This window comes from Lissotriton helveticus, chromosome 12, assembly GCF_964261635.1.
Source record: "Lissotriton helveticus chromosome 12, aLisHel1.1, whole genome shotgun sequence".
In the NCBI taxonomy this organism is placed as follows: domain Eukaryota; kingdom Metazoa; phylum Chordata; class Amphibia; order Caudata; family Salamandridae; genus Lissotriton; species Lissotriton helveticus.
The window spans coordinates 617705368-617721182 of NC_136073.1; the positions used below are offsets into that span (position 1 = coordinate 617705368).

Sequence of the window (15815 nt, forward strand, 5' to 3'; positions counted from 1 at the left end):
AACTCCATTAGTTACCATCAGCCAGCATGGATTTATACCTGGGCGAGGAACCACTCACCACACGCGGAAATTAATTACTCTTTTTGACAAGATGGAAGTAACAGGGGAACCATTAGCGGTATTGCTTTTAGATGCTGAGAAAGCATTCGATCGAGTGTCTTGGGACTATATGTGGAGTTTTCTAGAAAGGGTAGGATTTGGGAATGGCTTTCTCACGGCAATAAAGACACTGTACAGAGATCCGGTGGCCGCTATAAGAATAAACTCAGGGATAACTGAACAAGTGCAAATTAGTAGGGGTACTAGACAGGGATGCCCATGCTCCCCTCTACTTTTTGCCATGTATCTGGACCCATTAATACGTAGAATGGAAAGGAATGGGAATATACCTCCAGTAACTACACCTAGGGGGGACTGCAAGATACTTGCATATGCCGATGACGTGGCTGTTGTAACACCAGTACCCACAGAGGCTATTAGATACTTGGAATTGGAGGCTAAAAATTTTGGAAAAGTTTCAGGATATTCTCTAAACACCGGTAAAACACAAATTATAAAAAATGACAAAGCAATATGTCAAGATCTGCGGGTGGTGCAGACAGGAACATATCTGGGTATAACAATCACAGCAGATTTGGGAAAGATAGTAGAATTGAATATAGACCCCATTATAAGGAAGGTGGGTAAAGATCTAGATAGGCTTCATAATCTACACCTCACAATAGTTGGTAGAGTAAATATTATTAAGATGTTAATTTTACCGAAATTCTTATATATGTTTAGGACAATCCCTTTATGGTTCGACAATCTTTGGTTTAAAAAGATTGAAGGTATGATCAATAGATTTATCTGGTCTAAAGGAAAAACTAGGAGAGCAGCAAGATTTATGGCACTTCCTAGAGAGAGAGGAGGGTGGGCTTTACCGGATTTGAAACTCTACTACTGGGCGGCTGCCCTACAATACATGGCTGGATTGATAGGTGGAGCAGAAGTAGAGGGAGAGGATGCCTTAGGATCACTAGCAATATATGGTTTATTGATGGGGGAAGAGGTAAAGAATATATTTTTAAAACACTTTGATACAGCTTACTTTAAAAGAACACGATTTAGGACCATTTTGAGGGCCTATAACATCTGGAAAGCTTTCAGTAAAAAATATGGTTTGGGGAAAATGAATAGATATACTAGAATAAAAAACAATCTAGCATTCCCTGAGGATGTATTTTCCGATTCAGTTTATATAGAATGGCACAGGAAGGGAATAATAAGAGTGGGGGATTTGATGGGTATGCAGGGGATGAAACAATTTGCAGAAATTCAGGGGAAATATGATCTGGCAACAAGGCATTTTTTTAAGTACCTCCAAGTAAGAAGTTTTCTGGCGAACAAAAGGGGGGGTTCGAGTGGATTTGAGGAAAACCCCATACTTGAGGAGGTACATAAGGGAGTAAACTGCACTATTAAAAGGTTTTATGCAGAGTTAATTAAAACAAAACCAGATGATATGGATAAGTGGGGGGAAAGTTGGTCGATGAAGTTGGAGACAGAATTGGAATGTTTCAATCTGTCACTAGAATTGGGTCAAAATATTCTGTGCTCTGCAACATTACAGGCACAGCATTATAAAACGATATATCGGCTGTACTATACTCCGGCAAAACTTGCACAATGGGGGGCGGTCACTGGAATTAGTTGTCCTAGATGTGGAAGTTTGCAGGCCGATATAATTCATATTTTTGCAACATGTCCATGCTTATCTACAATATTGAAAGAAATACAGAATTTTTTACAAAGAGCATTGAAAATAGTCGTCAACTTAACCCCTACGATTGTGATCTTGGGAGTGAATTCTGACAGCACTCAGGGAGAGGGTTGTTATTTTATTTTTGTTGCAATGGCTGTATTTAGATTATGTATTGCCTCAGCATGGCTCGATCAGTCACCACCAGTATTTCAACAATGGCTAGCCAGGATCCTAAATATTTACAGTTTGGAAAAAGTAATATATTCGAGAAAAGGAAAAAAGGGGAGGAAACTAGGGTTGAAAATATGGGAGCCGATAACAAACTGGAAGGAAGAATTATAATGTATTAAAAAGTATAGGCTCTTAATGTTTATTGTGCTAGGAGGTAGGAATTCTAAGTTTCTAGTAAGAAATAAGGTTTTATATGGTTTCTTCCCCTATTTCTTATTGCCTACCCCTTTTTTTTTTTTTTTTCTTTTGGTTTTTCGTGTTTTGTTTGGACTCTAATATTTTCTCTATACGGATTTACTCTGTTATCTGTCAAATATAGTTAAAAATCTTATATATGATGTATATGTTCCTCTGTTTGTAATGAAGTATTAGATTTGTTTGGTTCGGAAAATATGTTTGAAGGTATATGGTAGTTTGTTCCTCATCCCCGGTGTAGGGGGTGTAAAAATGTGTTAAAAATTTCAATAAAAAGAATAATTAAAAAAAAGAAAGTATACAATACCATGGATGTTTAGAATCTCCAATAAAATTGCGAAGTGTACCATGTTATGTTTGAATAAACTGCGACTTTTTAACCGCATGCGCGCTGCGGCGATTTTCGCGCTACGCGGCTTTTTTCAAAAAGCCGCGTTGGATGACGAGCTCAGCTCGCCATCAGCATGCGAGCGGCTCAACTGATGACGAGCTGAGCTCGTCATCAGCGCCGAATGGGTTAAGGTACCAAATCACGATGTCAGTGGTGTAATTTAAAGGTAAAAGGGACGCAGTTAGGTGGACAAGGGGAGGGGAGACTCGCCCCTGGGAGGGGTAGAAACCCAGGCTGAGGAAGGCGCAGCTGGACCTGATGGAGGCCCGGGACAAACGCTGCCTGGAGGCGGGAAGCCCTCCCCCCCAGGCGGAAGCCTGCGAAAGAGGTGGTGATCAGGATTTGTCGCCCCAAGGTAGCCAACGCCCTCCCCTATCAGGGGGCGAGTTGGCAAGCAGCTGGGGGGTTAAATAAGGGCTCAAGGCCCTGAGTTAGCATACAACCCGCCCTCTGCAAGGAGAAGAAGTAATCCCACCCACACCAATGAACGTGGGTGTTGCAGCCACAAATTAGAGGTGAGGCGGAAGAAACCCAGGAAAGATAGACAAAAGAGAGAAAAATTACTAGAGGTAGATGGAAGGCTCACACAGTGTCCTTGGGATGCCTCACCGCAGGGGCACTGAGGGAGCTAATGATGGCACACAGCCACAGGCAGAGGAGATATGATGCTCCCACAGGGCCCTTGGGATGTGTCACAGCAGGGGTACTGAGGGAGCTAAATGAAAGGACACAGGCAGAGTAGATCAGATGCTCATACATGATCCTTGGGACGCCACATGACAGGGTCCCTGATGAGCAGGCGAGGGGCCAACAAAGGGTTCAGGGCATGTGGAACAGTACTTGCAGCCCGGGCAGGTCCTAACGGACACCCACCAAATTCGGTAGCAAGTTGAAGCCTGGAACCGCAAACACAGAAGCCTAGCCAAAGGGGCACCTCTCAAAACTATAACGTCTGGGAGTTAATAATGACAATGAATGTACAAAGACAATGAAAGTATACAATAACATGGATGTTTATGAATGACAAATAAAATTGCGAAATGTACAACCATGTTATATTCTAATAAACTTTAACCTTTTAAGGCACAAATCACATTGTCAGTGGTGTAATTTAAAGGTATAAGGGACGCAGACATGTGGGCGGGGGGAGAAAGACTTACCCCTGGGAGGGGTTCTGATGTGGCAGACTCTGGACTCGCTGCTAAAAAAAGGCAAATTTCGATCACGTTAAAGAAATTGAATGAGGCACTCTTCCCAACAGCTGACTGAGTTCCCTAGGTGGACAAGCAGAGAGAGAATTATTGTGCATTATCACAGCACCACCTCTAGGTGTGCCATAATTCTGATGTTATATAAGCAGACCATTAATGCATACACAGTAATTAATGTACGCTACTAGGCTCATGAATTTATGAACTGTGCAAAGCTCCAGTGCCTGTTAGTAGACCCATTGGTGGAAGTACAGAGGCACTGTTACTTTTTATTAGAGTATGTTCTTAACTGGGCACATTGATGAATTCACAATGGACTAGATGTACATACACCTGGCCGCAAAATACAGGTCGCAATTTATTACCAGTATTTTTGCAGCCAATGTGGTAATTTGGCCCCAATGTACAACTGATTAAGAGGTTGCAAGCAGACAATCGGCCCGTTTGGGGCCACTGAAAAGTTCAAGTTCAAGTTCAAGTTCAGAAATGTGTATAGTGCACTACTCACCCAGAGGGTCTCAAGGCGCTTGAGTGAGGGTGGGTACACTACTTATCGAACAGCCAGGTTTTTAGCTGCTTTCTGAAGGAGAGGTGGTTCTGTGTAAGGCGGAGGTGAGTGGGGAGAGAATTCCAGGTCTTGGCCGCCAAGAAGGAGAAAGATCTTCCTCCCATGGTGGATCTATTGATGCGCGGGATTGCGGCGAGGGCTTGATTGGATGAACGTAGTTGGCGGGTGGGTGTGTAGAAGGACAGTCGTTTGTTGAGGCATTCGGGTCCTAGGTCGTAGAGGGCCTTGTGTGCGTGGGTGAGGAGACGGAACATTATTCTCTTGTTGACGGGGAGCCAGTGAAGATCTTTCAGGTGACCGGCAATGTGTGCTTGACGGGGGATGTCCAGCACGAGTCTGGCTGAGGCGTTTTGGATGCGTTGGAGTTTTTTCTGTAGTTTGGCTGTGGTTCCGGCGTAAAGGGTGTTTCCATAATCTAGTCGGCTAGTGACTAGTGCGTGGGTGACCGTCTTTCTTGTTTCGGTGGGGATCCAGCGGAAGATTTTTTTGAGCATGCGTAGGATGTTGAAGCAGGATGATGAGACGGCGTTGACTTGTCTGGTCATCGAGAGGGAGGAGTCTAGAATGAAGCCAAGGTTACGTGCGTGGTCCGTTGGTATGGGTGCGGTTCCCAGGGCCGGTGGCCACCATGAGTTGTCCCATGCAGAGGGGGATGATCCTAAGATGAGGACTTCCGTTTTGTCCGAGTTTAGTTTTAAACGGCTGTTCTTCATCCATTCAATCAATCAATCAATCAGTGACACTTATAAAGCGCGCTACATACCCGTAGGGTCTCAAGGCGCTGGGGGGGGGGGGGTGCCGCTACTGCTCGAACAGCCAGGTCTTCAGCTTCTTCCTGAAGGAGAGGTGGTCTTGGGTCAGGCGCAGGTCGGACGGGAGGGAGTTCCAGGTCTTGGCGGCCAGGTAGGAGAAGGACCTTCCTCCTGTAGTCGCTCTTCAGATGCGGGGGACGGCGGCGAGGGCGTGGTTGGCTGAACGGAGGTGGCGTTTGGGAGCGTAGAAGTTGACTCGGCTGTTGAGGTAGCTCGGGCCTTGGTCGTGTAGGACTTTCGGCTACTTCTTTCATTCCTTCATGTAAGTTGGTTTTGGCGGTGTTTGGGTCTTTTGTGAGGGAGAGGATTAGCTGGGTGTCGTCTGCGTAGGAGATGATGTTGAGGTTGTGTTGTCGTGCGATGGAAGCGAGGGGACTCATGTAAACGTTGAAGAGGGTGGGACTAAGTGATGATCCTTGTGTCATGTATTCCTATAGGTTCTGAATCGATCCCCCTATTCCTGACCCTATTCTGGTTAAACTAACTATCAAGTTAACTAACAGTCAGCCCATGAGGCAAGAACAGCCCCCATGATGCAGATACCGTTATCTGACGCAGTCACACTACGGCACAGGAACGTGTTATCTGATTAGGTCATAACGCTTGAGATCTAATTAGACAAGCGACATTCCTCCAGCCCCTGATAAGGCATACGACATTCTCATAACAAATCAAACCTATGACAACCTGGAAAATCCGTGCGGCCATTGTTTTGATTTCACAGAGAACTTTAGTAAAGAATGTGCTAACGAGCAAGTCGTATGACATCTTTATTGACGTATCTATGTCCATCCTTACGTCAATCTCGGCACCTTTAAGGTATAAATATTGCCGATCTTGCCCTATGCAAACACACGCGTGGTGACAAGACGGAGCAGCCACACTTGCCGAAGCCGAGAGCAGAAGCAGACCCCGCTGGCAGCAGCCCCGCCTTCCTGACGCGCTGAGAGACGCGCTGCTATCTCAAGCCGAGAGACCCAGCACCGGCGTTTCTGGGCAGCCCTCGCAGGCAGCCTGGAATATCGAGAGCAGAGAAAGAGATACCATTCCTCATTCATCCTAACTTCCAGGTACAGAACTGAATAACCCCTCACAGAGAATTCTTTAGTTATTCACTTGGCAAAAACAAACTTAACTTAAACTGTAACTTTCTATTCCCGCCCACGCATTAGACTTAGGTCAGGTACAGGGGGTAGGCGTATTTAGAAACACCAGTTGAGTACGTTTAGTCAAATGTATATGTGTATGTAAATATATTTTAATCATTTTAAACATCATATGGCTCAGAAACCATATCAATGTTTTTACAGTATTATTTTATACTATTGCTTTTAATGTATGCACTTTACTTAACTATAAGTATTGCAATAATATCGATCCATTTCTCATGTATGAGAAAAGAGACTGATCAATAAATAACACCTTTTTATTGAACACGCCCGTCTCTTCCTTTTCTCTACAATCTGATGAGACTAAGAATGCACGTACTGACTGAGTAAAATAATTGCCTTGTGCTCACACGACTCTCGAGATTGACTCTTGATTAGGGGAGAGCAAAGTTGTCATGTTCTATGGTTGTCAGAAACTAAATCCCTTCTTGTCTAATCAGGGAAGTTAATTCCTCCTTGAACATTCGAGAAAGTTTCTAGCGAACTCTGAGCTACGCTGGCAAACCCAAAAATTAAGTCTAGTATCGACAGTAGTAGACCTAGTTAACGTCTGGTCTAGGCCTTTACTGCTGTAGGTATTATTCCAATGCGCAGAGCCTATTGGGAAAATAGGAGCTACACTACACTTGTGGTACGCCGCAGATGACTTCGGTGGCCTCTGATTTGAATGGGGGGAGGCGGACTCTCTGGGTTCTTCCGGCGAGGAACGAGTCGATCCAGTCCAGCGCTTTTCCTTGTATTCCGGCGTTGCTGAGGCGAAGTATGAGGGTGTTATGACAGACTGTGTCGAAGGAGGCGGAGAGGTCAAGTAGGATGAGGGCAACTGTTTCTCCGTTGTCCAGAAGCATTCGGATGTCGTCTGTAGCAGCGATGAGGGCGGTTTCGGTGCTGTGTTTGGCTCGGAAGTCGGACTGTGAGGGGTCGAGTGAATTGTTGGATTCGAGGAAGGCGGCGAGTTGATTATTGACGGCTTTATCGATGACTTTGGCCGGTAAGGGTAGGAGTGAGATGGGGCAGTAGTTAAGTTCAGAGGGGTTCGCTGTGGGTTTCTTCAGAAGGGCGCTGAGTTTGGCATGTTTCCAGCTTTCTGGGAAGGTAGCGGAGTTGAAGGAGCAGTTGATGATGTCGCGAAGATGGGGTGCGATGATGGAGTCTGCTTTGTTGAAGATGTGGTGGGGGCATGGGTCAGTTGGTGAACCTGAGTGGATGGAGTTCATTAGACGGATGGTGTCTTGGGTAGTGATTGGGTTCCAGGCGCAGAGGTTGTTAGAGTGCTGTTTTGGTTCGGAGGTGGGTGGAGTGGATTGTTCTTCGGACAGGTTTTCAAAGCTGTTATGAATGTCGGCGATTTTGTTGTGGAAGAAAGAGGATAGGGAGTCGCAGAGGGCTTGGGAGGGAGTGATGTCGTTGGAGCCGGCGGTGGGGTTGGTAAAATCTTTGACGATGTTGAATAGTTCCTTGCTGTTGTGGGCGTTGTTGTCGAGTTGATCCTTGAATGCTAATTTCTTGGTGGATCGGATCAATTGGTGGTGTTTGCGGGTGGCGGCTTTGAAGGTGGTCAGGTTGTTAGTGGTAGGGTTTTTTCTCCAGGTTTTCTCGAGGGTACGACATAGCTTCTTGGATTTCTTACGGTCATCGTTGAACCAAGGGGCCTTTTTGCTACCTTGTTTGATCTGGTGGTTTTTAAAGGGTGCTAATTCGTCAGCGCTGTGGGTGATCCATTGTGTGAGTTTTGTGGCAGCTTGGTTTGGGTCCGATGATATGGCGGGGGGTTTAGGTTAAGTGATGTGAAGAGTTGGTCGGTGGTGATTTTGTTCCAGTTTCTTCGAGGAATAGGTTGTGGGGGGTTGTGGGTCGTGGTCTTTTTGTAGCTGAAGTGGACGCAGTTGTGGTCCGTCCAGTGGAGAGCTGTGGTGTGATCAAAGGAGATGTGTTTGCTGGAGGTGAAGATAGGGTCGAGCGTGTGTCCGGCTAAGTGGGTGGGGGTGTCAACAAGTTGTTTGAGTCCGAGATTGGCCAGGTTGTCCAGAAGGGTGGTGGTGTTGCTGTCATTATTCTTTTCAAGGTGGAAGTTGAGGTCTCCCAGTAGAATGTAGTTCTCGGAGGTGAGGGCATGTGGGCTGATGAAGTCAGTGATGTCTTCGTTGAATTGTGTGCGGGTTCCTGGTGGTCTGTAGATGAGGGTGCCTCTAAGTGTGGTCCTGGGGTCGGTGTGGATGTGGAAGTGAAGGTGTTCGGCGGTCGCGATGTTATCATCTGAGCTGGTCGTAATTCGGATGGTGTTCTTATGGACGATGGCGATGCCTCCACCTGTTTGGATGGTGCGGTCTTTTCGGATGATCTTGTAGGCGTCCGGGATGGCTATGGCAATGTCGGGCCCTGATGAGGCGTTCATCCAAGTTTCTGTAAGGAAGGCGACGTCCGGCGATGTAGTGTCGAGTAGGTCCCAGAGTTCAGTGGCGTGTTTGTGGATCGAGCGGGTGTTCAGCAGAATGCCCTTCAGGTGGTTAGAGTCGGAGCAGTGTTTGGAGGAGGAGGGTTTGGTGTGGGTCCTGGTGCAGGCAAACTTGCAGGAGTGGCAGACGAATGGTCCGTGGGTGTGTCCTGGGGTAGCAACGCAGCATTGTGGTTTGCGTTCGGGGTTAAGGGCAAGGAGAGTTGTGGCGTCATACGTTATGCGGGTGGAGTGGGTTTTGTGAGGACCAGGGGGTCTGGCGCTGGGCGCGGTCCAGGCGCGGACGGGCGTAGACGGGCTTACCTTTGGCACGCCTTCGGCGCGCATGGGGCGCAACCGCTGCGCGTGAACGCTGCGCGCAAAAGCATCTGTCATATGTGGATAGTGGAGGGGAGGGGCGAGGGAGGGTCAGCTGGGAGGCGGTAGCGGGGCGGAGGTCCGGGCGGGGAGGCACGACAACAAACAACAAGATGGCTGCAGGCCAAAAGCCAAACTGGATTGGGGCGCAAGTTAAAAATATACGCTATGCACAGATCAAATCCACACTTCTATGAACGCTATGCACACAGTGAATTATAGATCCAAAGGCAGCCAATCACTATACAATGCAGTTAGAAGCGCGATTTTCAAACATAACGCTACACTCAATTTATAAATCTAGCAGCAGGCAGGCACTAACGCGCGATTAATAAATAAAGCGACAGTACAATTGAAAAAGGCAAGCAGGTAACAAAAGCAGTTCAAGTAGGCGGTCTGGCGGTGCAAAGAGCTGAGATACCGCAATAGTGCTGGGAGCTGCGTGGGGAGCGACCGCTTCTGCCGGCTTGCAGTAGCATGTACCAAAACTATGTTGCGAGTTGGTAACATGTTACTGACTCGCAAAATAGGTTTGGGGAGTCCTAATAGCGAGTTGCAAGGCAATGTAACATTGTTTTGTGACCACAAATGCGGTAGCAAAACAATTGAATTTACTACCAATTTCAAATTGGTGGTGAGCCAGTCGCAAATGTAAAGGGGTACCCAGGAGACACCTTCCCTTTTGTCATTGGCAACAAAAATGTTTGTTAACAGCAGGCAGTGGTCACATGGACCACTGTTTGCTCTTAAAAAAAGAAATGAAACGTTTAATTTTTTTGGGCAAAATGGGCTGCATTAAAAAAATGCTTTATTGAAAAAGCAGTCACAGACATGGTGGTCTGATGACCCCCGCAGGCAGCCATCCCTGTGAGTGCCGACCATTCCTAATGGGTCGTAAAATGTGACATGCTTCATGAACATTAATAAGGCAGGTCCTTTGTGACCCATTTGGGAATTGCAGACAGTGCCTCAGAAACTGTTGTACATCAGCGTTTACGACTCACAATTTGCGGGTAGCAAAGAAATGTGAATTGCGTGTTGCAAACACTGAGGGTTGTACATCATGCCCTTGCTTTGGAAATTACTGATTCGTAGTGGGTTACAATTCGTCCTACATTATAAATATTAATGAGGTAGGTCGCAATTTGTGATCCACCAAAATGTGCTGCCATCACAGGGATGGTGGCCTGTTGGGGTCAGCAGACCACCATGTCTGTGAATGCTTTTAAATAAAGCAATATTTTTTTTTTTAAACCAGCCTGCGTTCCTTAAAGGATGCGTTAAAAATAAAAAATGCAATGTTTCATTTTTATTTTTCAAGAGTAGGCACTGGTCCCTGTGGCCACTGCCTGCCCTTGAAAAATACTTTTTATAACATTCTCAAAAGGGAAGGGACCACTTCTCATTTGTGAAGGGGTTGCCACAAACTTTGTTTGAGTTGGTGGTAAAGTACGAATGATTTGCAACCGCATTTCGATTGCAAAACTTTAGTACATACCACTACAATTTTGTTTTTTGGAAGGGAATGCCCTAAGCACGGGCCCTTCCAAATATGGAATTGTTATTAAGTCGCAAACCTAAATTGTGATTCGATAATGTGTTACTGAATCACAAGTTGGTATGATAGATTTGAAAAATCCTTTTTGATTTTGCAAATGGGCGATTCTGTGAATTCGGCCGTGTACAACTGCAAAATAGCTTCATACATCTAGCCTTATGTGAGGTCACTAATGTTCGTTGCTAGACATGCTGATATTTGTACTGCACAAGTCAATTAGTAGGACGAAAACAGTGGGCTTGTCTTTATCGTACAGGTTTTGTCGATGTAGGAAATACACTAATATGCCCACAGCGCAAATGAAAGCAGAACATTTCCCAAATCGACACCTGAATCTTATTGAGGGATTTCTGACCGCAGCTTCGGTTCTGTAGCAATATGGGTTTCATCACTTCAGTGGTGAGCCCTGCCTGTAAAGGGAAAGCACATGCATACCGAAAACTGGGGCATATTACCAACAACTAGCGATAATTATCGCTATGTTGGCTTAGCGGCAATATTTTTATCGCCGAGCTGCGGCGATTTTTATCGCTTAGGAACCTTGCTATTATCAAGGTTTATCTCCTAAGCGATAAAAATTGGCCGAAATGCATGAATATCGCTGAAAAGTCAGCGATATTCATGCATTACCGAGCTAATGCTCTTAGCCATGTTATCCACCTACCATTGGATAACATGGCTAAGAACTGCTCAGGGGCAGGTGTTAGCTTTTGGAGACATTCGCGCTTAGCGCGAATATCTCCAAAAGTTGGTAATAGGAGATAGCGATGTTAGCGACTGTTTCCAGTCGCTAACATCTTGGCAAGCCCACTTTGCATGTCATTAGTGATAAATTTCACTGACATGCAAAGCAGGGCCCAAGATGGTCGCTATCTCCTACTAGATGTCGCTAACTGGTGTTAGCGACAGCTAGGTAATAGGGAGATAATTGTATCTCCGCTTTCTTGGCTTTTAAAGCCAAAAAAGCGGAGATAAACCCCCTTGATAATATGCCCCACTATCTCATCCTATACCTTGCACTGTTCATCAACTGATCAGTCCTCTACAAGTGCTGGAGCTGTCGGCTTTGTTGATGCTGGCGGTTCGTTCGTCTGCCCAACACTGCTTTTTGTGTACAGAGGTCGTGTGTTTTTGTCCTATGTAACCAATCATGGCAAAGGTTGATAAAGACTTACTGAATATACGGAAGGAGTACTTTATCCGGTTTGACAACCATGGATATGACTTCAAGCTTATAAAAACTTCATATTCTCCACTGTCTTCTGTTCTCAGGTCCAGAATCTGTAAAGAGCGGGTTTGACCGTTTATAGATACTCTTCCTTCGAATTGTTCTCTTCTGTCGGTAACGTAAGTCGGTTGTTCAAAAATAGCCACCACGCTCTCCTTGAAATACCACACAGTATGTCCACTCTCGAAGTCATCTGGGATCGGAACAGGGAACGTGACTTCAGCGCTCACCGCAGCATTTAGTACAAGTGGTGGCCGTTCACTTGCCTCCCAGGATTCTACACCAGAGAAGACAAAAAAAACAGTTTCAGGAAATAGATGTTCCTTTCAGTGTAGTGAGCAATACCTGAGCACGTCTTTTTCCAAAATAAATATGCATCTTTTAGGATGAGTACATTTGTTTAAAAAAAGTTAATTATGAGTATTTTTAAATTCAATTTAAATTAATTCAATTAACTGATTAGAAAGTATGAGAGCTCCCAAACCACCACTAGGCGCATTAGTTTCACAAAGCAAGTGTCTAAGATGCCACCACGATTAAAATGCCCTCGGAAGTTACCAAAACGAGACCACTGGAACACACACAAATATTCCGTTTAGCAGCAAATAGTAAATTATAAGCACTGGCATCATGAGATTTTTCACAGCGCCTCTCTGCTGCTTCGGGGAGTTGATGTGGCTCCATTGCCCATTTATTTATGTTACATTGAGGCCACCGAAACAAGTCAGGCTTTTCACTTTGCGTTTTTTATTTTTACATAATGCAGCTAAGAAAAGATAAGTAGAAAACGATATTCCCCATTTCATCCAGAATGGTATGGTATTTTTATGCAAAGTAAGAGACCCTTATTATGTTCGGGATGATGCAATTTAAGAACAAAGCAGCCAAGAAATACAACTAGATCAGCAATAATAATATTTGCAACCAGTGGAAAGCCCCTTCATACCCCTGTTCAAGAGAGGAATTGAAGAAGTCATATCAAAAGAGAAATTACCTCACAATGGTGTATATGTAAGACATTTTGCTGCCTTACTGCTCAAATAACTGTCTGCTAACTATATTATCAGTAACATTCAGCACCATGATATAAACTACAATGGGTCGTCTTTCTCTTAGAGTTTATATAGTCTGTGTGTGTCAGGATAAACATTCACAAGAGTCTGATGCTATTCGTGGTGCAGAAGGTTGTGTCCATGGAAAGCAACATGTACGTCCATGGCATGTGGAAACACAGGTTGCTGCCCGATCAAAGCTAGACTGTGGAGTTTTCTTAACTGCCAACAGAGAGGGTGAGAGATGTCACATTGACCCAATATGCTATGCTCTCCAAGCCTCGTTCTTAGGGTGGAGCATACAACATTTGATTCAATTATATTGTCTCCCAATCAGGCTGGATAGACATATTGCCATTTAGTTTACTCTATGTCCCTCCCAGGCTAACCCTGGTGGTAAAGGACAATAAAACAGTAATAATGTCTCCCTGCCATGGGAGATAACTCACATAGCGAGGGAGTAGTAATCAGGAACACCTTTCACATCAAGCAAAAAGTGACAATTGACACCACATGGTCACGTGCTTCCCCCAGGAAGTGACATCACTTCTGTTAACGGGACTTCTGGGCTCCTGGGGCCCCTCCCTGGCAGTAACGTCACTTCTGGGGGGGGGTGACCATATTGGGTCACGTGTGTTGGGACATCACCCTGGTCATTTGCTAGTTACGTGCTCATGTTCCTAAAATGTGGTTAGGGCATTGCTGCAGGCCTCAACGAACAAGAGTCGAGATCAGGTGACCATGATGTGATGTAGAGGAGTGCGCCCCTTTTTTGATGCCTAGTATACATATAAGGAGCCCTCAGCAGCCTATGCCAAACCCAGGAGCAGCCCTCCAGAAAGAGGTCGCTCGGTCATTATGAAGAGATACAGCCAACTCATCAAAAAGACACCCTCTGATGGTGGTTTGCAAAACTATTGATAGATATTTGTGTAGCCTGATACCAGCGGCAATGGAGCAGAATGCACAGCAAAGTGACTTTAAAGAGGCTGGGCAGCACATTATCGGTTTTGACGAGGAGCTCTGCCAACAGTTGGAAACGCTGAGCCTCAAGGATTTGCTGCAACTGATGTTCTGTATTAAGGGCCCGAGCAGCTGCAGTGAATCCTCGAGTAACTAAGCAAATGTTAGAAACAATTTCATCAACATGGAAGTTGGTGAAGAATCTATAACAGCTCATAAGTCACCAGTCTATGAAGAAATGGGGTTTCCGGAGGATTCAGCTCTGGAGGCTATTGTTGTGCAACAGCTGAGTGCAAACTCCGATGCCAGTTATGCCTCAATGGACCTCAGCGACTCTCAAGATTTCAGAGCTGCAGACGAGTCTCATGAAAATGATGAGGTTAGTCAAATTTGTTAGACACTTACTCATACTGTATCTGTTGCTAATTTTTATTTTTAAGTAATAGTCTGTCTTTCTTTCTTTTTTTGAACCGTAGAAAGCATCAGCAAAAAGAGCCATGTTAGCGGGGATGCTGCCAAAGGTTAACACCATGCGTTTTTATTGCTTATGCTGTTCAAAACAGACTGAAAGTGATTCAATCCAGCAAAAGGAGGCGCATAAGAAATGTGTTTGTACCTATAACTGGCAGATTTTGAAAAGGAAGTTCCAGGCACACCTTACAACGCCAAATGGCCTGTTAAAGATTCTGCATCGATAGTTGTGAGTGTGTGTGTCAAACGTGATCATTATCAGCCAGATTCATCAAAGACCCGTTTTGCGAGTCTTTAATAGCGATTCATAAGGAATCGCTATTAAGGACTTGCAAAACAGGATTCATGTAGGAATTGCAAAAAACATTGTGATTCCTACATGTTCCTTATTTGCGATTAGCAAATTGCTAATCGCAAATAAGGAATAACTCCCCATGCATTCCTATGGGGAATGAATGGGGAGTTATTCCTTATTTGCGATTAGCAATTTGCTAATCGCAAATAAGGATGCGATTTCAAGGGTGCAGGGGTGTCCAAAGGACACCCTGTAGCACCCCTGAAATGTGAATTTACACTGATGTTGTGCACACACATGTCCAAAGGACATGTGTGTGTGTAACATGCAACTTAGAAAAATGCATTAAAATGCATTTTTCTAAGTTTTCGCTATTTACCACGAGGTTTGACTTCGTGGTAAATAGCGGTACTAAATTGCGAATTTGCAATTTCTAAATGTTTCATGAATAGCATTTAAGGAATCTCTAATAGAGATTCCTTAAATGCTAATCCTCGCATATTTGCGAATTCTTTATTAGCGATTTTTGCATTTGGGATGATGAATCCCAAATGCAAAAATTGCACTCGCAAAGGGCCAGATTCTCAGAATCTGGCCCTTTTGCGAGCGCATTTCGCTTGATGAATCTGGCTGTATATTCTTTGTTATGGCCATAAAATTAATGATCCACAGCAGGAGTCTCACGATTGTCTATACGACTCATACACTTCAAGAATAATCTGTCATATATGTAGCTTGCTAGAGTCGAACAAAGTATATAAACTGTTAAAGTTGGTGTATGGTTTGTCTGAGGAAAAGAAAGAAATCCACCCTGATATGATTAAGGTCTTGTCGACCACGCTCAAAGAGATATGATGCTCGAGCAAGCCAAGCTCAAAATTCTGTCATATGCAAGGTTTGTGTATGTATTTTGTTAGAGGGATGACAGAAAGGGCAATAGAAAGAGGTATGTGTGAAATGCATTTAAAAAATAAATGAATCAGCTCTTAAAACCCCACAAAAACTGTTTTAAAAATAATGAGTCCCCTCGGTATTGAACCATTAATATATTGTTTACCGCTACATACTTACTCACTTTTCGGACAAGCATCAGAATGTTAATGCGAAAGATGCTC

General features: G+C 44.7%; 1 protein-coding gene and 1 pseudogene across 1 annotated transcript in view; one reads left to right on the plus strand and one right to left on the minus strand.

Moving 5' to 3' along the window:
- Nucleotides 1–15815, minus strand: part of LOC144797634 (SLAM family member 5-like) — a 560316-nt gene that overhangs the window by 222545 nt on the left and 321956 nt on the right. The window contains exon 2 of the mRNA XM_078668328.1: nt 11867–12196. Coding sequence (XP_078524454.1) covers nt 11867–12196 — 330 coding nt within the window. The remainder of the gene's footprint in view (nt 1–11866; nt 12197–15815) is intronic.
- Nucleotides 14119–15678, plus strand: LOC144799255 (uncharacterized; annotated as a pseudogene).